The sequence below is a fragment of the Hyperolius riggenbachi genome, chromosome 1 (assembly GCF_040937935.1).
Source record: "Hyperolius riggenbachi isolate aHypRig1 chromosome 1, aHypRig1.pri, whole genome shotgun sequence".
Taxonomy (NCBI): domain Eukaryota; kingdom Metazoa; phylum Chordata; class Amphibia; order Anura; family Hyperoliidae; genus Hyperolius; species Hyperolius riggenbachi.
This window is the reverse complement of record NC_090646.1, coordinates 347,868,817-347,895,944: the sequence shown is the minus strand read 5'-3', so window position 1 is coordinate 347,895,944 and position 27,128 is coordinate 347,868,817. Positions and strand designations below refer to the sequence as shown.

The following is a 27,128-nucleotide window of genomic DNA, read 5'->3' as shown; positions in this document are numbered from 1 at the left end:
CCCTTCCAAACAAGACATGCTACCTTGTTGCTTATTGGCAACCAGGGCTGAAAGCAATTTAGTAGTTTGTGAGTTTACCGAGAAGAAGGTGGAGGTAGCTGGAGACACAAGAGAGTGACACAATAATTACAGGTTTTCCCAGTATTCTGGCATTTTGCATGCTTGTTAGTAAGGGTCACCTGTAATTACAGCCTTATAGTGCTCTTTAGGGGATCTGCGATTAATAAGCTGTAATTAAATGACAAATAATAAGAACTCGGCAACAAATAATAGCTGTTATTGTCAATCTAGTGGCTGGTATTTATATTTAACAGCACTGGTTCTAAATGTGATTAGTGCTGAATGGCACGAAGAGCAATTCTGAAACAATTGCAGTTAAAAATATGAGAAAAACAAACAGTGGAATAACAGGAAGTGGAGAGGTACATGAGTTATTGCAAAGCATACATACTGTAACAGTGTAATTTATAAAGGTGAACAACAATGGGAGACTAGGAAATGAACCATACACAGAAAAGTGCAGCTTACTTAAAAGGAAATTCCATTTTGATCTTAAAAATGAGATGGACAGAGATATACTGCACCATTTTGACAAATTATCTTCCTTTTTATATCTACAGCCTGCTCAGATTGCACTTCTTTACAAACTTAAAAACAGTACTCTCTTTGGAGCAGGGATGAGCATGATCGATTTTACAAAATTGAAACAGTCGTGAAGCTTGGGCTGTGCATGCTGTGCAGGCAAAGGTTCACTTACCTACCGATGTGCTCCATGCCGCTCTTCATCTTGTGACACTTCTGAAAGTACTTCCTGTGTAAAGGCGGAAGTGTCAGAAATGGAGAGCAGCAGAAGGGAGGTGGGGCCCCAGGTAAGTTAATCCCTGCTTACACAACCTGAACCCCCGCACACTTCAGGGCAATTTAGCTTTTTGTGAATTCAGACTCGCTCATCCCTGTTTTGGAGTACTGCTGCTATAAGACTATCCAGAAATGCCCTGTTTGGATGCAGAAGTTATTAGTTACTCAGGTCAGGTGCCATTACCTTTGATACTCCTATCTGCTTGATTCAAACATTTTGGAATTACTTTAATTTTTTATGCACATCATTCCAGCTGTATCAAGTTGAAATAATCAATATGGAGTCATATATATATATATATATATATATATATATATATATATATATATATATATATATATATATATATATAATGCATCACATAACTTCTTTAGCCATGTGAGAGCCGTAGTTGCAGTTACCTTCATATATCACCAATGACTGATCAATCATTACTAGGTCAATCATTAGTCTATGTGCAGCCATGCAACAACTTGGTATAACGGCACTCATTATTATTATTGATTTATAAAATGCCGACATATTACTTGGCGCTGTACAAAATAAGAAACAAACATGGGGTACATAATACAGACAATGGTGTACACCAATAAATAAAATACAGAACTGGTAACAAAACAGAATTGATATAAAATACAGAAGACACAAAAGGGTGAGAGAGCCCTGGTCTTGCAAGCTTACAATGTAAAGGAATAGGGGGGAAACAAGAGGTGAGGTAATATACAATAAACATACCTAGAGGCAGTGTGTTTTTTGAATATATAGTACGGGGGTGCCCAATAGGTCGATCGCGATCTTGGCCGCGTCCCATCACAATTTGCGGCCGGCAGCTTTCCCATCATATTTTGCTGCCAGCCGCCGGCCAATAGGAAGCGGGGAAGAGAGAGGAGGCGCGGCTGAAGAGGCCATGACGCGACGTCATGGCTGGCTGGCGGCGGCGTCGGGCACACGCACACACGCTGGACGATTTATGTGGCTGCACAGGACGCAGGCTCCTACTGCGCATGCGGGGCTGCACAACGTGAGGGGCTGCAGTAGCTGACACTACACCGGAGCGCTCCGAGTCCGAGAGGGGAGACCAGACATCGCCGCTGGAGAGAGGTAAGTGATTGAGCACCCATCCTACCTACGCTAATGGCACCTATCCCTACCTACCTACGCTAGAGGCACCTATCCCCACCTACCTACCTATGCCAAAGGGACCCACCTACCTACCTATGCTAAAGGGACCCACCCCCACCTACCTACCTATGCTAAAGGGACCCATCCCCACCTACCTATACTAAAGGGACCCATCCCCCACCTACCTATACTAAAGGGACCCATCCCCACCTACCTATGCTAATGGCACCCATCCCCACCTACCTATGCTAATGGCACCCACCCCCACCTACCTATGCTAATGGCACCCACCACCACCTACCTATGCTAATGGCACCCATCCCCCACCTACCTATACTAAAGGGACCCATCCCCACCTACCTATGCTAATGGCACCCATCCCCACCTACCTATGCTAAAGGGACCCATCCCCACCTACCTACCTATGCTAAAGGGACCCACCCCCACCTACCTACCTATGCTAAAAGGGCCCATCCCCACCTACCTATACTAAAGGGACCCATCCCCACCTACCTATGCTAAAGGCACCCATCCCCACCAACCTATGCTAAAGGCACCCATCCCCACCAACCTATGCTAAAGGGACCCATCCCTACCTACCTACCTATGCTAAAGGCACCTATCCCTACCTACCTATGCTAAAGGCACCTATCCCTACCTACCTATGCTAAAGGCACCTATCCCTACCTACCTATGCTAAAGGAACCTATCCCCACCTACCTATGCTGAAGGCACCTATCCCCACCTACCTATGCTAAAGGCACCTGTACCCAGCTACCTTTGCTGAAGGAACCTATACTTAGCTACCTATACTGGAGGCACTTGTACCTGGGGGCTATTCGTGCCCGGGGGGGGGGGGGGGGGGTCTGCAACACTTTAAATGTTGGTAGATCTCCTGGACTTGGCAAATTTTAAAGTAGCTCGCGAGCCGGAAAAGTGTGGGCACCCCTGATCTAGTAGGAGTGCAGCTTGGCCTTAGGACAAAGGAAGAAAGGCCTAAGGTAGAGCGTACGCTTGTCAGAAAAAGTGAGTTTTAAGAGAGCGATTAAGGATATCAAAGGTTGGAGAGTGACGGAAATGTGGTGAAAGGGCATTCCAGAGGAGAGGTGAAGCACGTGTGAAATCTTGTATACATGAATGCGAAGAGGTCATTCTAGATGAGGACAAAAAAAGCTAATGCGCAGATCTGAGATTGCGATTGGGTTGGTATCTGGAAATTGCCGAGGAGATACAGGGGAGAGAGATTGTGGAGAGTTTTGTGAGTTAGGGTTAAAGTGTACCTGAGATGGTAGGCCCCATCTCAGGTTCCATTTACGAGTTTGAACTGGATCCTCTGGTTAATTGGTAGCCAATGAAGAGCTTAATCTCTAAACGACTGCTCTACGCCAATTGGCATGAGCAGAGCTGTACAGGGGATCTGGGATCTACGGCAGCGCTGTCCCCGAGAAACACAGAGGAGCGATCGGCTGTCATAGGCTGAAGCCTATGACAGCCGATCGCTGTCATTTGCTAGTGGGGGGGAGGGAGGCAAATGTTTGTGATTTCATGGGGGCAGCCATCTTTTTCATGGGGGTAGCAATCTTTTTGGTTGAAAGGAGGTGACAGGGAGCATGAGACACAGTTACAACTGTTCTGTGTCCTGATCACCCCTCCCAGCTGCACATGCTAGGCTTCAAATCTCAAATTCAAAATAAAAAAACAACAACAACAGCAGCAGAAGGAGAACAACAAAATCAGAAATCCCATCATGCTTTGCATAACATCAGGGGAAAAATGCCCAGGCAGTTTTTTTTCTATGCAGCTAAAATGAGGCTGGAGTAAGAAAAACAAAGTTCTGATGCTGTGAAACTGTTAAAGAAACACCAAGCCTTTTCAGTGCTGCTGAGTCGATTTTTAGCCTGGAGGTTCACTGTAAAGTAAATCTGTAGGGGAAAAAGTGACTCTGGGGCTTCCCCCAACCGGATTAAGTGCTGGCTCCCCCAAATAGTCTCTCACAATAATATTTACAATTGCCACTGCGCGCATTTGCAGTACCGGCTCTCCGCTCATGCCCCGGCACAAATAGCTGAACCCGATCATGCCTGCTCTCCCATGCAGGAGGTTTGTTCCTGCTCTCTGCTGTGGGCCCTATCGGGCTTAGCTATTTCCACCGGATTGGAGGGAGAGCCACAAGTGCGCAAGCGCGCACCGTCACCGCTGACAAGCAGCAACTAGCGAATCTATGGGAGTCCCAGCACGGGATACCTACTGGTGAGGAGGACAGAGGAAGCCTCTTTAGCATCCAGAGGCTTCCCCTTGCCGAGGTAAGTACCCCTAGGTAGGGGCATTTTTCCCTTCAGGTACACTTTAACCTCTATTTAAAAAGAACATAAATAAATATACAAAAAAATAAACAAACATTGGGGGAGCGATCAGAGCCCACCAACAGAAAGCTCTGTTGGAGGGCAGAAAAGGGGGGGATCACTTGTGTGCTGAATTGTATGGCCCTGCAGCTAGCCCTTAAAGCTGCAGTGGCCTAATTTGTAAAAAATAGCCTGGTCAGTAGGGGGGTGTAAGCCTACGGTCCTTAAGTAGTTAAAGGGAACCTAAACTGAGAGGGATATGGATGTTTCCTTCTAAACAATACCAGTGTCTTGTCAGTCCTGCTGATCTCTTGTGTTGAATCACACATGCAACAAGCATGCAGCTAATCCAGTCTGACTTCAGTCAGAGCACCTGACCTGGATGCTTGTTGATGGGCTGTGGCTAAATGTATTAGAGACACAAGATCAGCAGGAGAGTCAGGTAACAGGTATTATTTTAAAAGGAAAAATCCATATCCTTCTCAGTTTAGGTTCCCTTTAAGCCTGGTACACACAATTAATTGGGCAATAATTGGACAATGACTGACCAATTTTACCACCTCCATATAGTATGAGAGCCAACAGATTTTAAAAAACTATGAAGAGGTGGTGCAGGTACGCTCTTATACCACATAGAAATGGTTATATTGGATGTGTTTATGCGCTCTTAGTCACATGGTTAATGCACATAAACATTTCCTGTATGAGCTAACTTTTGTTTGAGTCACTTAGAGGGAACCTGAGATGAGAGAGATATGGAGGCTGCCATATTTATTTCCTTGTAAACAGTGCTAGTTGCCGTTCAGCCCTGTTGAATCAAAACCCTGGAACAAGCATATGGCTAATCCATTAAAACCTGAGTCAGCTGAGTTAGAGTACCTGGTCTGCTACATGCTTGTTCATGGTCTATGGCTAAAGGTATTAGCGGCAGAGGATCAGCAGGACAACCAGGCAACAGGTATTATTTGACCTCTAAATGACCGCGTCACAACAATTGGCGTGAACGCAGTGGCTCCCCCAGGACCGCCTAACGCCGATTGGTGTCAAGTCCTGGGGGCGTGTTTTGCAGGAGATCGCTCCGCTTCGTCATCAGTCTCCCAGTGGCGATCACCACTAGGAGACTGTTAGACGGCGAAACAGTTTATTTACAATGTACAGCGCTGCGATCTATGGCAGCACTGTACTGGGGACAGCCGTGTGACACGGCCGTCCCCCTGGGAGGTAGAGAAGTGATCCGCTGTCATAGGCTGCAGGCATAGCTACATTTATTAAAAAAATAAATAATAAAATAAAAACAAACAAACACTGCACCACCAAGCAAAGCCCACCAACAGAAGCTCTGTTGGTGGGCAGAAAAGGGGGGGGGATCACTTGTATGCTGAGTTGTACAGCCCTGCAGTGAGCCCTTAAAGCTGCAGTGGCCTAAATTGTAAAACATAGCCTGGTCACTAGGGGGTTGTAAGCCTACGGTCCTCAAGTGGTTAAAAGGAACTGGCAGCCTCCATATCCCTCTCATTTCGGGTTCCCTTTAATCTAGCCATACAACACTCGGCTTTGAACTGTTGTGTGTACACACTTAAATCCTGCTTTACGCATGTAGTTGAATTTAGCTGTGGTCTGTATCATTGGAATTTGCTTACACTTTGTGTGGTTTTCTTTGAATTTTGTGTTATACTTTTGTCATACTGAGCCGCCGAAGTGCCGAGGGTCGGCGGGGGCCCCAATGCTAAAAAGGAGAGGGCTAAGCGCAGGAAGGGAAATTGTGCACAGAGTGGAGGGGAGGGGGGGAAGCCTCCCCCCTCCCTCACCTAGGGGCCCCCTCTTCCGCGCTCCCCCCCTCCAAAATTGCAGCCAGCAGCGGCAGCAGCAGCGGGGAATAGCTTACCGACCAAGAGTCAAATCCATAGCTCTGCGTGCCGCTGGCTGTTCTGGCTTCTGCACTGACTGTCCAATCAAGCTCTCACAGTACTTCCTGTGAGAGCATGATTGGTAAGTGCAGTGCAGGAGGCCAGACCAGCCAGCGGCACGCAGAGCTATGGATCTGACTCTCGGATGGTAAGTAATTCCTGTGCTCGCTGCCGCTGCTGGCTGCAATTTTGGACAGGGGGAGCGCGGAAGGGGGGGCCCCCTAGGTGAGGGAAGGGGGGAGGCTTCCCCCCTCCCCGCCACTCTGTGCCCGCTGCCCTCCCTTCCAGCATGGGGGGCTGAGACCTGCGGCTGCCTACCTAACTGGGGGGGCCCTAGGTGAGGGGGGGTGAGGCTTCCCCGTCGATCTGTGCCTGCTGCCCCCCCTTCCAAGCTGGCGGGAACTTGCATTTTGTGGGGGTATCTGCCACCAACCTGATTGCATTTTGTGGGGGTATCTGCCGCCAACCTGATTGCATTTTGTGGGGGTATCTGCCGCCAATCTTATTGCATTTTGTGGGGGGATATCTGCCGCCAATCTGATTGCATTTTGTCGGAAAATTTGCTGCCATTTGACTATTTGATGAATTATCATGAGGCATGTAACTACTTGAATATTTTATCTAAAATGTATCTGGTCGGACTTAATCTCTGTGAATAACACTGCTACTTATTTTGTGTTTTTTTTTTTTTTTTTAAGTCTGCCCATAACTCATCATGACCACGCCGATATTCCAGTGCGTGGTGGTGACACCTATTTATTTTTTCTGCGGCGCGCTGCATGTGGACATATTCCTATTAGAGACTGTCCTCAGAAGTGCTCACAATCTATTCCCTACCATAAAGTCATGCAAAATTTGTAGAGTACATGTGTATGTGAGCCCAAAATGGGGGGGGGGGGGGGGGGAGGAGGAGGAGAGGGGGTGGGCCCCAGGCTGAAACTTCCTTGGTGGGTCCTTAGTGTCCCAGTCCGAACCTGGCTGGCTGTCACATCTGACACCAGTAAATAACGATCTTGAATTTCATATACTGCTGAGTCAGTCCAGGTGTCTTGTTATTGCTAGTCTCCTCCCTCATCCATCTGACTGCTCACTGCCAAACTACTGTCAAGTTGCCATATCTTAAAGCCAATGGGTACCGTTTAAAAAAAGAAAAAGTCAGATACTCACATAAGGAGAGGGAAGGCTCGGTCCTAATGAGCCTTCCCTCTCCTCTCCCGGTGCCCTCGGTGCTGCGCTGGCTCCCCCGTTCGCGTCCGCCGCCGCAGGGACTTCGGAGGTCTTCGGGAACACTCGGGCTTCATAGAAGGCGCTCGCGCATGCGTAGTATGGAGCGGCCGCGTCATCGGGAGCTCGAGTGCTCCCGAAGGCTTCCGAAAGCTCCCTTCGGCATGCGGAAGTGGCAGTATTTGACCGAACTGGTCGAATACTGCCACGGGGGATCCTGCGCGGGACCGGGCACCGGGAGAGGAGAGGGAAGGCTCATTAGGACTGAGCCTTCCCTCTCCTTAGGTGAGTATCTGACTTTTTCTTTTTTTTAACGGTAAACATTCACTTTAAAGCAGTGTATCATTTACTGCTATGTGAGCTAGATTTGTCCTTTCTGCTTCCTTAGACCAGTGTTCTTCTACCATTTTTCACCTGCCCAAAACACCAGTTAGACTTTTTTACTTATGCCATTCTTAGTCTTCAAAACAGCAGAATTACCAAGGCCAAATTTTGCTTTCAAGGCATCACATTATCAAGGTATCACATTATCAAGGCATCACATTATCCCTCTTTAGCAACACTGAGTAATGCTCCATTTCCACTATGCAACCCAGCATTTATATACATCAATACACAGCACCTGCATTACTCTCCATTACAGTGCTGATTCAGTGACAAAGAGTGGGACAGCAGTGCAGTGTGAACCAAAATGCATGCAGCAGTGCGTTGCAATAACACATTGCTGTACAGGGCATGCGTGGGAACATTAGACAGTGCAGTCATATGCACATTTGATATGCTTGCATACCACGTGCTATATATGCCCTGAAGTCTGCCAAGTTTGTGTTCATGCTTCTAGAAATAAACTGCTAGTAGAATATTGTGACTCCCTATGGTTCTAGGCACCCACCAGCCTAAGAAGAAGCTGGATTGCGAAACAGTCATCAGGCCATGCAACAGTGGCGCCCACTGCCGCATCTCGACACCCCACTCTGCTCACACGCATGATAAGTACTATTTTACATATGTTACCCATGTGAACTCAGCACTGTATTTTGCATCACTACAGTATGGACAATTTGCATTTTATGCCTATGCTACATTCATGCTACTGAGCAATAAATTACCTACAGTGCCAGACAATTTCTCGCTTATGTTTTGCTACTTTTTAGGATTGTCTGTTTAAAATATACTTTAGCCTTGAGCAATTAGTACACTGAATAGGGATGGACAGAATTGCCAAAATTCCAAATCCAGGAGAAAAAAAATTGAAATCAAACAAATTTTGCGTATTCCGAGTTTGCAGTGGGAAATTGCAAAGTGTAGTTTATTGAGACTGTATTTTCGCACTAACCACTCCATTGGTCATGGTTAGTGTGACTTTACAAAAATATGTTTGCATTTTTGCATAGAATGTTTTGCCTTTTCAGAGAATTTTCTCATCCAAGTCCCTTGAGCATGCTCAGTAGACATTTTTTGCTATTTATTCAAAAACATTTTCATAAATTACACAAATGTAATTTTGCACAACATTCACAATTTACTCCCAATTCTGACTTTCAACAAAAAATGTTGATATTCTGATGCAATGTCGGAACTTGGAATACCACAAAAACCATGTGATCATCCTCAACACTGAATAATGCAATGATTCACACAGCCCCTTTATGTTGCACTAAAGAAAGATCAGTGAAAGATCATTGACAAGTGGTTAAGTTTTATAAGGAGCACCTTGGCTGCCCTATAACACAGGAATTAAATTATGCACATAGCATTGTTTCTCATTGATTTGTGAATACTGGTTCCACACTGGACTTCAGATCCTGATCTAGCATGCCTGTCTCAGTGCAGTCGTTCTGTGCTGCCTATTTACTACAAAATCACTGCTCTGTTGCTCATACCATCCCACTCCCAATACGATAGTGATTTTCTGCCACTTCCAATCTCAGTCCATATTGATTTCTTCCTCAAAATCAGTTGAACTGTTTTAGGCATTTTAAGGGGGAGCAGAAGATTGCATGAGATTGAAATAATCAAATCTGTCTCTTATTGATCTCTGTGTAATGCAGCCTTAAATCTGCTTAGGCTTTAAACTTTTGCATAGTTAAATAAAAAAAATATATAAAAAACTTAAATTGTTCAGTCTTCACATGTTCTTACCTGTCAGGGTATTTTAGGTAATTCACTTTAGGTTGAGCAAGAATATCTAGACGACTTTTTTCAGACCCAGAGATCTGAGGTTTAAACATGCTAAATTAAAGTGGGGTGGCAGAACATCTAGAAAACAGAGAGATAGGGTTAATAGTTTCACAGAGATAGCATGCCTGCAGCATATTCTGTATGCAATGAAGTATGAAGATATAACTGTATAAGCCTCAGCTAAAAATAATTAATTTCAATGATCAAGTTCAATGATTGTCTTTGAAACACACAACATTCTCCACCTTAAAAGTCAATGCGTATTTAACTAAGTAAAGCTACATCACTGCAGTCTGTTTGCTCAGCTGTCTGGGACAGAGTCAATAACAATTATATTTTCACTGGAACTTCCTTATCTGTCAATACATCATGTGCTTCCCAGGCAGGGAGAGCGGTACTCGACAGCATCTACACAGAAGTTTGTGTGCATAAGCCAAAAGTGTATGCATAATCTGCATACATATCTAGGAACGCATATGATACAAGACTTACCCTATTCATCTGTGGCTTGCCTGAGTCTTGTCCTTCTTTCTCTGTTGCTAAGAGACAGAGTATGCTCTGGTTTCCAGGGAAACCAATACATGTCACGTGCAAAAGCACCATGGTGTCATGTGACAAACAGGATAGAGATGACAAGATATATATGGAAACAAATGTCTTTCAATGCATGCTGCAGAGCAACTCATAGTCATAAACCTTTATACACACAGCTTTGCACATACTTCTATTTCAAACAACAATAGGACTAGCATTTTTACAAATTGTTCTGGAACCTATTAAGTTATGCTGTATACATGAAATAAATGACCAGAATATTGATTCTGAAAGTATAGAAAAAAGAATTGCTGTGTAGATTACTGTATAGCCCAAAGCATAATAGATGTTAATGATTGTTTTGCTTTATTTTGTTTTGTTGTTAGGTATAGACAGCAGTATATGAGCAGGAGGAGTTAGCATTGCTGTTTTTTGGTGTTTACGTTGTCTTGTTTTCATCGAAAACATTACACTAACATGAATCATGTGAGCACTTGTTTCTGTTCATAAGACAGGTTTCTTATTTACAAAGTAGTCCAAACTAAGCAATAGCAATTTAACTGTCAGAGCCCTTTATGCCTGTATCTATATGACTAAAAGGCAGGTGTAGTATGCACGGCGTGGACGCAGAGTTGCGTGCGCATATTACAACTGCCAAGTACTGCGTTAGTGGCGGGGAAAGGGGAAGAGGGGAAGAGGGGAGAGGGAATCTGGGTATTACTGGTGTTTGCTAAAAGATGCAATTAAAATAATCACTGGCATATTCAGAAATTATGGAACCCCATAACAAAATTTTGTGGGGGCCACATTTAAGCAATTATAGCTTCCCCTTGAATATGAAAGAGATGCCAGTGTACACTCACATGCAATGCACAATGCATACAGAACATGGACAAACAGATTTAACCACTTCACCTCCAAGGGGTTTTCCCCTTTAAAAAAACAGAGCAATTTTCACCTGTCAGTAATCCTTCTATTCATTTGCCTATAACTGTATTATTACTTATCACAACAAAACAATCTATATCTTGTTTTCTTCACCACCAATTAGGCTTTCTTGTGGGTGTACTTTTGGCTAACAATTATTTTATTCTAAATACGTTTTAATGGGAGTAATAAGAAAAACATGAAAAAAATCACTATTTCTCGGCCACTATAGTTTTAAAATACTACATGCTACCGTAATTAAGACAATATATGGTGCCAATATTTCATTTGGAAATTAAGGTACATCTTTTTTCAGTTTTGCGTCCATCACTAAGCCCACAATATAAGAAGTAACAGTAATATACCCTCCTGACATACATATTAAAACATTTTAGTCCCTAAGTAACTATTTATGTATTTTTTTTAATTGTATAAATTAAATATTTTTTTTTTTACAAAAATTTTTTGGGTGAGGTAAGGGGTTAATTTTCAATGTAAACAAAGTCTGTTAATGAAAAAAATGTGTGTAATTGTAATTTACTATTTGGCCACAAGGTGTCCTCGTGCATAACTTTCAGACGTGCTATCATTTATCACACTTTTGTGAATCAAGCATTGTGTATTTCCTATTATGTAAAAGAAAAAAGAAAAAAAATCAACCTTGCAGCTTAGCTTTTTTTCTGGCTGTCACTCATGGTTTTTCATTAAAATTCATCATAGTGCTGCTGTGGGTACATGCGTATTGCAAGCTTATGCACAAATGCAATATAAGTGGAAATGTAACCTTACACATTACTTCTATGCATTTTTCGGCATAGTAATGAGTAATTGCAAATTTATAATGATAAAATATAGCAGAAGATTAAAGGAGCCTCAAAGGGACCCTTTAAGTAGGAAGGAGGGACGGGCCAAATATCAGCTGTGACTGCAGTGACCCTCAATGTCTGTGAATAACATTTTCCACCTAACTGTCCTGTGAGTTTGCTTCTCTCTCTATTCTAAGTCCAGCCACAGTAACTGTTTCAATAAACCTGTATTCATGTGTGCCTTTGTTTTTCTTTGTTGTTACAGATCAGCTTTCCTTGGCTAATGACTGAGGCACCATGGGAGTGCATCATTTCTCACTTAAAGGGGAACAAAACTAAAAAAATCTTTGCCTATATTGCACAAACAGCATTAGAAATAGGGAATACAACAATACCACCTAGCTACTCCACCACCATTGTTTAACATTTTTGATAAGTTGGCTACTGCATCAAATTCAGGCTACTATTATCTTTAAAAAGACTCTGTAACACAATTTTGAGCCTTATTTCTTATATCCTATAAGTTCCTATACCTGTTCTAATGTGGTCTGTCTTACTGCAACCTTTTCTAGTTGCACTGTCTCTGTAATAAATCTTATCTTCTTTCCTCTGTCGGCTCTGTCGGCTGAGGCTGGAATGTGTGGAATGTGCAGCACTGCTTGTCATTGGCAGAAGCTTTACACACCCTCTCCAAGCTCTGCATGAGTCGCACAGCAAGCTAGTTCTCAGCCTATGATACTCTGATTAGAAGCCAAGTCTTTTGTTTGTAAACACTGCCTAAAACTGTTAATTACAAGCCAGGATTGCAGCAGGGAGTGGCAGAAACAGCACAGAGGGGCCCAGGAGAACATAATGAAGAGAATGGTATGCTTTTTAGTGTAAGAATTTTAGAGTACTCTTTAAAGAGGAGCTGTTAGGTATAAGGTCTCAGAGAAAATAAACACATATATCAGTAGCTAAAGATTGGCTGTACTTACATTACATATGCATTTCACTGTCCACGTTTGTACTTCACAGAATTTTTATATAGTATATGCAGAGATTGATGCTCCTGACAGCTCATGGCAGGTTCCATGTTTTTCTGTCAAATGTGTCGTCATGTCCTGCCTGCTTCCTGATCACAGAAAAGCTCGTACTGAATAACACAGTGTGCAGTGAATATTAATGAGCCATGTGGCTAGGAACAATAGCTGACTCCTGCAGTGTACTCTGCCCGGAGATTTATCAGTGCTACGCGCTGGACTGATTACAAGCTGCTGTAACGTCTCATTAGCAGCCGAGGGGAGGGCCCCAGAATGCTTTGCAGTATAGTATGCGGCTTGCGTCCTCTTAGGTCTAACAGCTTTTCTGATAAGCACACATCAAAGGTAAGAGAGATTTTTATCTTCACTAATGCCTTTTTGGCTTCCTTCTAAACTGTTTAACACAGGAGAATAGAGGTTTAAATTAGCTTCTGCAGCCTGACAGTTACTCTTTAAAAACTCATACACTTTTTTATGCAGTTTGCAGTCCTGTGTATTAGTTTTTCCAGCATGCAACACAATCCTGTCTCGGCAGGATGCTCTGTGGGAAAAGACTTCAGCCTGCAGTGAGAGAGAGAGAGAGAGAGAGAGAGAGAGAGAGAGAGAGAGAGAGAGAGAAAGAGAGCAGAAAGGCAGAGAGAGAGAGAGAGAGAGAGCATAGACACAGAGAGAGAGCAGAGAGAGAGAGAGAGACAGCAGAAAGGCAGAGAGAGACAGCAGAAAGGCAGAGAGAGAGAGAGAGAGAGAGAGAGCAGAAAGAGCAGAGAGAGAGAGAGAGAGAGAGAGAGACAGCAGAAAGGCAGAGAGAGAGAGAGCAGAAAGGCAGAGAGAGAAAGAGAGAGAGAGACAGCAGAGATAGAGACAGCAGAGAGAGAGAGAGAGTTGAGAGGCAGAGAAAGAGAGACAGCAGAAAAGCAGAGAGAAAGAGACAGCAGAAAGAGACAGCAGAAAGGCAGAGAGAGAGAGAAAGTGACAGCAGAAAGGGACAGCAGAAAGGCAGAGAGAGTATAGTTGCCCCCAGTATAGTTAGTATAGTTGCCCCCAGTATAGCTAGTATAGTTGCCCCTAGTGTAGGTAGTGTAGTTGCCCAAGTATTAGTATAGTTGCCCCCAGTATAACTAGTATAGTTGCCCCCAGTGTAGGTAGTATAGTCACCCCCAGTATAGCTAGTATAGTTGCCCCTGTATTAGTATAGTTGCCCCCAGTGTAGGTAGTATAGTCGCTCCCAGTATAGCTAGTATAGTTGCCCCCATATTAGTATAGTTGCCCCCAGTATTAGTATAGTCTCCCCCAGTATAGCTAGTATAGTTGCCCCCGTATTAGTATAGTTGCCCCCAGTATTAGTATAGTCGCCCCAGTATAGCTAGTATAGTTGCCCTAGTATAGTATAGTTGCCCCCGGTGGGGGAAACTTGGACGGAGGGACAGCGGCAGGGAGGTGGGCCAGACCTCCAAATTAGCAGCGACAAACAGAGGAGAGAAATTACTCACCTACTTCCTGCATTCCAGGTGATGGCGCGTAGCTATTGTTTTAATAATCTTTTGTGTATTGTAGTCAGGCAACCAAGCAATGAATAGTGGTTTATAAAAAAAAGGATTGTGAGGGCATCTTTTAGCAAAAGATGAACAAGAATTCAAAGACTAGAAGAGATCTGATATACAGTATTGTGTAGCTATAACAGTGACACCTACAGGCTGGAGGCAGACACCACACACTATCTTTCCCCCGACCCCCCTACAGTATTCCTTTAAATAAATATTTATAAATGATATATAAATTCAAAATATATAAATAGGTTATTCATCATTAAATAAGTAAGATTATGACACCCAGCTAGTGATTAGAAAGGGGTTAATGTTAGCCATACCAAAACCACAGGTCTTGTATCAGTTAATGAAATACAACACTTTTACTGTTTCCTTGTCTTTGCTCAATGACATCCTCATTGAAGTACGCCAGAGCTCAAATCTATGAATTATTGACCCATTTAATCTCTTTCCTGCTCCAGGAAGCCATTTACTGACAGGAAAGTATTTTATGGCTGTAATTAATTATCAGTGAGGGTAATGCTATAGTCTGACCCACTTCGACCCAGTGCTGACCCGGATAGAAACTGTCACTTGCATACCTGATTTTTAACACTTTCAGGCAGAGAAATTAAAAAAGGAACACAGTCTAATTATTTGTGTGCTTGACACTGTACATACACATGTCTATCTCATCATGTCACCTCGGTTGTCCTTTAAATGACATTTGCCCACATACCAGTGACCTTTTAAATTGATAACCTGCCCAAAATTTAACAAAACTTAATTGATCTGGCATGTTAGGGGCAGTTTAGCCTCAACATATTTGATCAATGAGTTCAAATTGGCAAGAAAAATTGGTAAATATATGGACTGCTTAAGACCTTTCTAAAGCAGGTCAAAATTGATGATGCACACTAATGATACACAATTGCATTATGATTGACTCAGCCAGATACTGTATATCAGTGCTGAGTAGAGTTGAATATGACATAAATCTCATACAGTGATAAAGAAGCACGCATTTGGTGTAGTTCAGTAAGCTATAGTAGTGAACTACTGTATCTTACCGAAATGTTATTGAATGAACCCCATGGTACCCTAATAATGGGTGTTGATATTCATATGTACACTGTTAGCCTGATTACAGTGTTGTTTAACTTCTAATTAAGAATAGATACTCCCTCATACTGGTGGCTTGCTTTCTTTGTTAGGTATGGAATAGTACACTGTCTGTTGTACAAAGCAGGGCAAAGCATGCCACTAAGTATCCATCTTCCTGCATTAATAATTAGGTGCATAGCACAACAGGGAAATGTGCCTCCAGCTAACACAATTACCAGGTTTTCTCCAATGGATGCTATTTTTCATGGTCTGCTGAGTCATTACCATTTCCTCTGAAATGTTCATTCATATCGCTAGATATGGTAAATAAAAAGGTCATAATTTCAAGCTGACGCAAATTTTATGTTAAAGGGACTCCGAGCAGTGCAGAAACTATGGAAAGTTGCATACCATTTTGAAGCTCTCTTTCTCCTCTTTCCAACGATATATAAACCGCCGCCCTGCGCCTTTTAGTTTTCACAATTTTTGTGATCGAAGTCGCTGCACACGTGATTTCGATCGCGAAAATAACGAAAACTAAAAGGCGTAGGGCGGCGGTTTAGGTGTCGTTGGAAAGAGGAGAAAGAGAGCTTCAAAATGGTATGCATCTTTCCATAGTTACTTGTATTACACAGGACGACTTTTCCCCAAAGTCAGCAGCTGAATGGAGCTGCTGACACTGGGGAAAGTGTCGTCCTGTGTAGTGTTGGGCGAACATCTAGATGTTCGGGTTCGGGCCGAACAGTCCGAACATGGCCGCGATGTTCGGGTGTTCGCGCCGAACTCCGAACATAATGGAAGTCAATGGGGACCTGAACTTTCGTGCTTTGTAAAGCCTCCTTACATGCTACATACCCCAAATTTACAGGGTATGTGCACCTTGGGAGTGGGTACAAGAGGAAAAATTTTTTAGCAAAAAGAGCTTATAGTTTTTGAGAAAATCGATTTTAAAGTTTCAAAGGGAAAACTGTCTTTTAAATGCGGGAAATGTCTGTTTTCTTTGCACAGGTAACATGCTTTTTGCCGCCATGCAGTCATAAATGTAATACAGATAAGAGGTTCCAGGAAAAGGACCGGTAACGCTAACCCAGCAGCAGCACACGTGATGGAACAGGAGGAGGCGCAGGAGGAGAAGGCCACGCTTTGAGACACAACAACCCAGGCCTTGCATGAGGACAAGAAGTGTGCGGATAGCATGCTTTTTGCCGCCATGCAGTCATAAATGTAAATGTGGCAGCAGTACAGTGGCAGTACAGAAATGCTATACAGTGGCGGGTGAGCGGTGTACTACTGTTCCCAGCAGAGACACAGAGTGGCAGTAAACACAATGCTATACAGTGGTGGGTGAGCGGTGTACTACTGTTCCCAGCAGAGACACAGAGTGGCAGTAAACACAATGCTATATAGTGTGGGTGAGCGGTGTACTACTGTTCCCAGCAGCGACACAGAGCACAATACTATACAGTGGTGGGTGAGCGGTGTACTACTGTTCCCAGCAGAGACACAGAGTGGCAGTAAACACAATGCTATATAGTGTGGGTGAGCGGTGTACTACTGTTCCCAGCAGCGACACAGAGCACAATGCTATACAGGTTAGCGGTGTACTACTGTTCCCAGCAGAGACACAGAGCACAATGCTATACAGTGGTGGGTGAGCGGTGTACTACTCTTCCCAGCAGAGACACAGAGTGGCAGTAAACACAATGCTATATAGTGTGGGTGAGCGGTGTACTACTGTTCCCAGCAGCGACACAGAGCACAATGCTATACAGTGGTGGGTTAGCGGTGTACTACTGTTCCCAGCAGAGACACAGAGCACAATGCTATACAGTGGTGGGTGAGCGGTGTACTACTGTTCCCAGCAGAGACACAGAGTGCCAGTAAACACAATGCTATATAGTGTGGGGGAGCGGTGTACTACTATTCCCAGCAGTGACACAGAGCACAATGCTATACAGGGTGAGCGGTGTACTACTGTTCCCAGCAGAGACACAGAGTGGCAGTAAACACAATGCTATATAGTGTGGGTGAGCGGTGTACTACTGTTCCCAGCAGCGACACAATGACTGGGGGGACCCTGGCTAGCCTGGCTGGAGAGAGAACTACCCTGCCTGCCTACCCAAAGCTAAACCCACAGACAAATGGCGGAGAAATGACGTGGATCGGGTATTTATTTACCCGAACCACGTGACCCGTTCGGCCAATCAGAGTGTGTTCGGGTCCGAACCACGTGACCCGTTCGGCCAATCACAGCGCTAGCCGAATGTTCGGGGAACGTTCGGCCATGCGCTCTTAGTTCGGCCGAACACCATCAGGTGTTCGGCCGAACTCGAACATCACCCGAACAGGGTGATGTTCTGCAGAACCCGAACAGTGGCGAACACTGTTCGCCCAACACTAGTCCTGTGTAATACAAGTGGAAAGACAGCTTCAAAATGATATGCATCTTTCCATAGTTTCTGCACTGCTCGGAGTCCCTTTAATTTCATACAAAAATATGTTTCTTGGAATTGGACCAGGCAATATTATGAGCTACTGCATTTAATCTTTGTATTTCAAAGCAGTATGAAACTAACCTCGAATTTGCAACAACTCGTAATTTTTTTGAATCTCATTGACCACCTCTACGAATCATCTCGAAGTCTCCATAACAGAGGTAAGGGGCTGCTATACAGTTTAATAAGATCCCTCTAATGTGCATAGTTGTCCTGCAGAGATTTTTATCTCTATAAAAGTGGGCTTGCACTTCATAGAGTTTATATATAGGTTAACGTGTAACTTAAATGAAAACAAAGTGATGAGATAAACAATTGTATCTATCCTCCTACTTTTAAAAATGACTTTTAGATATCCCACAGTTTTATGTTATGTTTAAAAACTTTTAAAAAAAACATTTTGATTGTTTTGTCTAAGTCCAATGAAACATTCTGTCCCCTTTCTCAGAGTGCTTAAATATATGACCTATTGACCTTTTTTTATCTATCCTCTCCTGAGGAAGAGAACTGGACATCTGAGAGCAAACCATTTTATTGCTGTAATTCCTTATAATCATATGTCCTGCTGGGTCCCAATTGGAGAAAAACTGTCAGTTGCATAGATTAATATTAATTCTTTCAGGCAGAGGAAGAAGAAAAGCAGCACAGTATATTTATTATTTGTGTGCTTGGCACTGTACAAACACGTCTATCTTGTCATCATGTCACATGTCACTTAAGCTTCCCTTTAAGATCTATTTTTATAAACCTTTAGGGCTCAGCCACACTATGGGCTTGATTCACTAAACCGTGATAACTCATATTGGTCACAAAATTTGTAAATGCGCACGCAAATTAGAGATTGTGCACGATAATTTGTGATTGCGCGCAAACGCGAAAATGCACTCGAAAACGGCCGTGATATGAGTTATCACAGTTTAGTGAATCAAGCCCTATAAGCGCTTTTCTGTGCACTTTGTGATTGATTAGCACTTTATGAGCGCTTTTTAAAAATCGATCCCATTCACTTTCATTAAAATCATGGTAAAAATCACTGCAATCGCAAACACGAAAAATCACTACGATTTTTACCACGATTTTAATGAAAGTGAATGGGAGCTAATCAATCACAAGCACTCAGAAAAGTGCTTATAGTGTGGCTGAGCCTGTGCATCTCTAGTGATTGGATCCTGTTGCTAGGGTGACACTTTTGGGGAGCCAGTGCTGTACAGATGCATCACTAGGCAACAATAGAGCGATGCAAGCTATGGGTTTGGTGTCTGTACTGTCTCCCTAGTGATCGCATCTGATCACTACAGATGGCAAAGTAATGAGGATGTGTACACTAAAGCTAGGTACAGGTGACACAAAGGGTTAATGCACTACGTAGGGGTTTACATTACAGGGAAAAAATACACTTTTTTTTATTTTTTTACTTTGAGGCAGGATTCTCTCTTATTAAATTGCAGGCATTTTGCTGCATACAAAGAAATGCGCAACACCTCCTGGTAGTTTTATGGTGTGTTTAATGCCTAAGACTACAAAAGAGATTTGAATTTCATAATACTTTAAACTCAGCCAAGATGGCCATGGGGCACTGTCTCTGACATTGCGTGCATGAAAAAAGTGCGCCGTGAAAAAAGGGCATGGCTGGATAACGAAATGGCGCCCGTGGATAACGAAATATGATAATGATAAACATCATTGTCAAACTTGGTTAACGATAAATATCATTGTAAAAACAGACGGGAAATAATGAAAATATATTAACATTAAAAATCGTTACCTAATTCAACAATACAGCTTAACCCAACCTTACTCTCACGCAGAACCCCCCCCCCGGTTGTGCCTAAAATTAACCACTCCCCTGGTGGTGCCTAACCCTAACCACCCTCTAGTGTTGCCTAACCCTAACTCCCCCTGGTGATGCCTAACCCTAACCACTCCCCCTGGTGGTGCCTAACCACTCCCTCTGTGGAAACACCCTTTTACACATAGAAACGATAATATCTTTGATAACGTAAAATCTGTACATACAAGCGAAATATGCCAAAAAACGATAACGTTTGAGGCTTCTAAAACGATAACATACATTGGGTTTCGAAAGTTTGGGCAACCTTGTTAATCGTCATGATTTTTCTGTATAAATCATTGTTTTTTTGCGATAAAAAATGTCAGTTAAATATATCATATAGGACACACACACCATGATATTTGAGAAGTGAAATAAAGTTTATTGGATTTACAGAAAGTGTGCAGTAATTGTTGAAATAAAATTAGGCATGTGCATAAATGTGGGCACTGTTGTCATTTTATTGATTCCAAAACCTTTAGAACTAATTATTGGAACTCAAATTGGCTTGGTAAGCTCAGTGACTCCTGACCTACATACACAGGGGAATCCAATTATGAGAAAGAGTATTTAAAGGGGTCAATTGAAAGTTTCCCTCCTCTTTTAATTTTTTTTTAAAGAGTAGCAAAATGGGGGTCTTAAAACAACTCTCAAATGACCTGAAGACAAAGATTGTAAACCATCATGGTTTAGGGGAAGGATACAGAAAGCTATCTCAGAGATATCAGCTGTTTGTTTCCACAGTTAGGAACATATTGAGGAAATGGAAGACCACAGGCTCAGTTCAAGTTAAAGTGAACCAGAGACGAAGCACCCTCATGTATTTTACCATGTATATCAGTGGGAACATTAGAGAAAACACCTACCCTGCTCTCTGTTTCATTTTTCACTGCTCAGCCTGCTTCTAATCAGCCATGATAAAAATCCCAGACTGAGCATTCAGTCTGGCTTTGCTCAGGAATAATTATAGCTGAGTCTGTCTTCTCTGATGTCTTTTCAAGCCCAAGCCTGCCCTCTTCTGGCTCTGCTATAATGACTCAGTTATAATTATTCCTCTGCAAAGCCAGACTGAATGCTCAGTCTGGGATTTTATCAGGGCTGATAACAAGCAGGATAAGCAATGAAGAATGAAACAGAGAGCAGGGTAGGTGTTTTCTCGAATGTTCCCACTGATATATATGGTAAAATACATGAGGGTGCTCCGTCTCTGGTTTACTTTAAGGCTCGAAGTGGCAGACCGAGAAAAATCTTGGATAAACAGAAGCGACGAATGGTGTGAACAGTCAGAGTCAACACGCAGACCAGCACCAAAGACCTACAACGTTATCTTGCTGCAGATGGAGTCACTGTGCATCGTTCAACCATTAGGCGCACTTTACACAAGGAGATGCTGAATGCGAGAGTGATGCAGAGAAAGCCTTTTCTCCACCCACACCACAAACAGAGCAGCTTGAGGTATGTTAATGCACATTTGGACAAGCCAGCTTCATTTTGAAATAAGGTGCTGTGGAAAGATGAAACTAAAATTGAGTTATTTGGGCATAAAAAGAGGCGTTATGCATGGAGGAAAAACAACACAGCATTTCAAGAAAAACCCCTGCTACCTACAGTAAAATATGGTGGTGGTTCCATCATGCTGTGGAGCTGTGTGGCTAGTGCAGGGACTTGGAATCTTGTCAGAGTTGAGGGACGCATGGATTCCACTCAGTATCAGCAGATTCTGGAGACCAATGTTCAGGAATCAGTGACAAAGCTAAAGCTGCACAGGGGCTGGATCTTTCAACAAAACAACTACCCTAAACACTGCTCAAAATCCACTGAGGCATTCATGCAGAGGAACAAGTACAATGTTCCGGAATGGCTATCTCAGTCTCCAGGCCTGAATATACCGTATATTCCGGCGTATAAGACGACTGGGCGTATGAGACGACCCCCCAACTTTTCCAGTTAAAATATGGAGTTTGGGATATACTCGGCGTATAAGACTACCTCTCTTCCAACGCACACCAAATAAAAATAAAAAAAACCATGTACTGTTGCTGTGTATGAACAGATACTGGTGCTGTACTGTATGTGTTACCCAGTATATAACAGTATATAGTCAATTGACTTGTTGCATTGGTCAAATCTCCTTAAGTAGACTGGTCAGCTCTCCTTGTCTACCCATTTATCAGAGCGCTATGGAAGAATAGATTGCGCTCCCTCAGCAGGGAGATCTGAGAGGCGGTAACAGGGTAGGGCGTATCACCCGGCATCAATGACACCCGGCGTATAAGACGACCCCCAACTTTTCAGAAGATTTTCAAGGGTTAAAAAGTAGTCTTATACGCAGGAATATACAGTAACTGAAAATCTGTGGTGCGAGTTAAAGAGAGCTGTCCATGCTCAGAAGCCATCATCAAACCTGAATGAACTAGCAATGTTTTCTAAAGAGGTATGGTCCAAAATACCTTCAACTGGAATCCAGACTCTCATTGGAACCTACAGGAAGCATTTAGAGGCTGTAATTTCTACAAAAGGAGGATCTACTAAATATTGATTTCATTTCTTTTTTGTGGTGCCCACATTTATGCACGTGCCTAATTTTGTTTAAACAATCATTGCGCACTTTCTGTAAATACAATATACTTCATTTCACTTCTCACATATCACTGTGTGTGTCTCCTATATGATATATTTAACTGACATTTTTTATCGTAACAACCAACGATTTATACAGGAAAATCATAACAATTAACAAGGTTGCCCAAACTTTTGCATCCCACTGTACTTCAAAAACTATAATGTTCTAATGTTATTAACGATATTTATCGTGGCGCCCTTTTTTCAGCCTTTTTCACCGTATTAACGATAATTGCATTAGAGTCTATGGCGGCGCCCTTTTCGTCCACCCTCAGCCCTTTTTTCCTGCTACCCTGACATTGTTTAGCACACAGCATGCCGAATCTCTGAATGACACAGATTCACAAGTGATGAAGGAACACATTAATGGCCCTTATTCAGTTCACTTTCTCCTAAGTTTTCTTCTGGGAGATAATTTCCCATCTTCTGTTTAACTTTTCAGCACTCTGCAACTGAAAATGTACCAAAAAGTAGGTGGAAAAAGTACCTTCAAAATTATTTTCTTGTTTGCTGGTGGCTTAAAAAGCATTTTATGTATAAGATGTGAAAATATCACCTAGGAGAAAAAGTGAATTAGATCAGGCCCCATTGTGTTTCTTCATACCTCTCCTGCTGGAAAGCATTTGCTTGTCCTTGCTCCCCATACATTAAACAGTACATGCTTCTCGGTTTGCTGTGTCAACAAAGTAATTGTACACTGATTGTTAAAGATGAGCTCCAGTGAAAATAATGTAATATAAGTGCTTAATTTTTACAATAATTATGTATAAATGATTGTCAGTGTTTGCCCATTGTAAAATCTTTTAAATCCCTGATTTACATTCTGACATTTATTATACGGTGACATTTTTACTGTTGGCAGGTGATGTAGCTGCTGCATGTTTTTTTGGCAGTTGGAAACCGCTGTAAACAGCTATTTCCCACAGTGCACCAAGGTTCACAGACAGGAAACTGCCAGGAGTACCACGGTCCTCAGAGTTTCCTGTGGGAGGGGTTTCACCACAATATCAGTCATACAGCGCCCCCTGATGGTCTGTTTGTGAAAAAGAATAGATTTCTCATGTAAAAGGGGGCATCAGCTACTGATTGGGATAAAGTTCAATTCTTGGTCGGAGTTTCTCTTTAAAGAGAACCTGTACTGAGTAAAAATATTTAAAATAAACACACGAGGTAACTTCAAATGAACATTGCATAGTTACCTTGCCATCAGTTCCTCTCAGAAGCTCACCATTTTCCTCTGACAATAATCCCTTCCAGTCCCGACAATATTTTGTCAGATCTGAAATATATCAGTTGCTGTCAGTAAAATATCAGTTGCTGTCAGTTATAGCTGAGAGGAAAACTGATGTACCAGGTAATGTCCATGTTTCCCTATGGTTCAAGTGGGCGATGTTACAGTTTAACTGTGTGCTGACCAGAAAGCTGTTATGGGTAATGTCAATTTTCAAAATGGAGGACGGAAAATTCCATTGATCACAGTGAACAAACAGGACATGTATTACTATTCTTTTCGCTGTGCTCCTAATAAAGATTGCTTTGAACACTAAAAAATAGCGCCGCAAAAAAATGGCGCAGAGTGATGGGTGATGCCGATAATGACATCTTGCTACTAAGGTTATTTAACATTTTAGAAACATCCCTAAACGTTAAATAACCTTAGTAACAAGATATCATTTCCGGCATCTACATACATTAGCTGGTCCTGAGCGATCGTGTCTCCTCCACTTCCTGATTAGTTTGTAGGAGTCCTGCACCAAGCCAATCAGCATTCAGGGACTAAAGTCGCATGGTGATTGGCTGGCTGCAGGACAGCTACACTAATTAGTGTGGAGGACACGCGATCGCCCGGGACCAGGTAATGTATTCCTTCTCTCCTGCTTACTATCACACTGAACCCTCCCTCTACCTATGCCTAACCCTAAGACCCCCCCCCCCCCAGGTGCCTAACCCTAACCTCTCCACTCCAGCTGCCTAATCCTAACCACTCCACCCTCATGCCTAACCCTAACACCCTGCTTAATTGAACCTACTCCCTGCCACCCGCCATAGGTGGCAATAGTAAAATCCGCAGTTGTAGCAAGGAGGTTAAATTATGGTGCCCAATAAATAGCGGACACTAATCGTGGCTTTTACTATTGCCGCCTGTGGCAGTGCCATTTTTATCGGTGCTTGTCCTGCGACATTTTTATCTGTCAAGCTTTATGGATGTCCATTGGTCTGTTGCTGTCCATCCTGGAAATTAGTCCAGGACCAAATGTGAACCAACCATTAATGTTTTAATTTAAAGGATTTTTTTAATTGCATTAAACATTGAAATCATTTTTACAATCCCTATATACTGTTCCTATAAAGCACTGATGTGAACAATCCTATATTGGATAGTGCAGATGTGGAAATATGTGCTTGTTTCTAGTGTTTGCAAGTTCTGTGGACATTGCCCCACAAAAATGTAGTAAATTAGAATATAGCATTCCACCTGCACCCAGAAAATCAGCATGTAGGCAAGCATGGTTTTGGTAAACCTATCCCTTTATAACTACTGTTTAGATTGATTCACGCAATATATATATGTACCATTAGGTGGAGACACTCCACAGGATATGTCCTATGGCTACGCATGAAGCTGAGCAACTGTGAAAACAATGTGTGCAAAACAAATTAGGTTTCTAATTTTGAAAACATAAGTAGAAAAAAATAGAAACGTCTCTGCACATAACTGGAAGAGGGTTGATGCTTTTCACTGTGCTTGTTGGCACTTAAGTTAGTTATTTGGGGACATATTTTTATTATTGATTTCTATAGTACCAACATCTTCTCTGGCACTGTAGTGTACCAATAAATAATATACAGTGGTGTGAAAAACTATTTGCCCCCTTCCTGATTTCTTATTCTTTTGCATGTTTGTCACACTTAAATGTTTCTGCTCATCAAAAACTGTTAACTATTAGTCAAAGATAACATAATTGAACACAAAATGCAGTTTTAAATGATGGTTTTTTATTATTTAGTGAGAAAAAAAACTCAAAACCTACATGGCCCTGTGTGAAAAAGAAATTGCCCCCTAAACCTAATAACTGGTTGGGCCAGCCTTAGCAGCAATAACTGCAATCAAGCGTTTGCGATAACTTGCAACGAGTCTTTTACAGCGCTCTGGAGGAATTTTGGCCCACTCGTCTTTGCAGAATTGTTGTAATTCAGCTTTATTTGAGGGTTTTCTAGCATGAACCGCCTTTTTAAGGTCATGCCACAACATCTCAATAGGATTCAGGTCAGGACTTTGACTAGGCCACTCCAAAGTCTTCATTTTGTTTTTCTTCAGCCATTCAGAGGTGGATTTGCTGGTGTGTTTTGGGTCATTGTCCTGCTTCAGCACCCAAGATCGCTTCAGCTTGAGTTGACAAACAGATGGCCGGACATTCTCCTTCAGGATTTTTGGTGGACAGTAGAATTCATGGTTCCATCTATCACAGCAAGCCTTCCAGGTCCTGAAGCAGCAAAACAACCCCAGACCATCACACTACCACCACCATATTTTACTGTTGGTTTGATGTTCTCTTGCTGAAATGCTGTGTTACTTCTACGCCAGATGTAACGGGACACGCACCTTCCAAAAAGTTCAACTTTTGTCTCGTCGGTCCATAAGGTATTTTCCCAAATCATCTTGGCAATCATTGAGATGTTTTTTTAGCAAAATTGAGACGAGCCTTAATGTTCTTTTTGCTTAAAAGTGGTTTGCGCCTTGGATATCTGCCATGCAGGCGGTTTTTGCCCAGTCTCTTTCTTATGGTGGAGTCATGAACACTGACCTTAATTGAGGCAAGTGAGGCCTGCAGTTCTTTAGATGTTGTCCTGGGGTCTTTTGTGGCCTCTCGGATGAGTTTTCTCTGCGCTCTTGGGGTAATTTTGGTCGGCCGGCCACTCCTGGGAAGGTTCATCACTGTTCCATGTTTTTGCCATTTGTGGATAATGGCTCTCACTGTGGTTCGCTGGAGTCCCAAAGCTTTACAAATGGATTCATAACCTTTACCAGACTGATAGATCTCAATTACAGTACTTTTGTTCTCATTTGTTCCTGAATTTCTTTGGATCTTGGCATGATGTCTAGCTTTTGAGGTGCTTTTGGTCTACTTCTCTGTGTCAGATAGCTTCTATTAAAGTGATTTCTTGATTGAAACAGGTGTGACAGTAATCAGGCGTGGGGGTGACTACAGACATTGAACTCAGGTGTGATAAACCACAGTGAAGTTATTTTTTAACAAGGGGGGCAATCACTTTTTCACACAGGGCCATGTAGATTTGGAGGTTTTTTTCTCACTAAATAATAAAAACCATCATTTAAAACTGCATTTTGTGTTCAATTATGTCTTCTTTGACTAATAGCTAACGGTTTTTGATGAGCAGAAACATTTAAGTGTGACAAACATGCAAAAGAATAAGAAATCAGGAGGGGGGCAAATAGTTTTTCACACCACTGTATAATACATTACAACCGAATTACCTTACCAGACAAGTTCATTAATAATAATAATAATAATAATAATAATAATAATAGATATAGCACACCTTCTGCAATGTTCTGGGTCACCAAGATAGACTCAGCAATACCAGAGAGAGCCCTGTCCATAC

General features: G+C 42.6%; 1 protein-coding gene across 3 annotated transcripts in view; it reads right to left on the bottom strand.

Moving 5' to 3' along the window:
* SPMAP2 (sperm microtubule associated protein 2) overlaps positions 1–27,128 on the bottom strand; it is a 58,756-nt gene that overhangs the window by 24,107 nt on the left and 7,521 nt on the right. The window contains exons 1-2 of one of the 3 annotated variants that reach the window (XM_068234074.1): positions 23,702–23,790; positions 9,597–9,713 (exon numbers count right to left, since the gene is read on the bottom strand). In XM_068234074.1, coding sequence (XP_068090175.1) covers positions 9,597–9,685 — 89 coding nt within the window. In that variant the 5' untranslated portion in view covers positions 9,686–9,713; positions 23,702–23,790. Of the gene's footprint in view, positions 1–9,596; positions 9,714–10,127; positions 10,217–23,701; positions 23,791–27,128 lie in introns of those variants that run through there. The other 2 variants (XM_068234073.1, XM_068234075.1) reach the window with 2 other exon arrangements.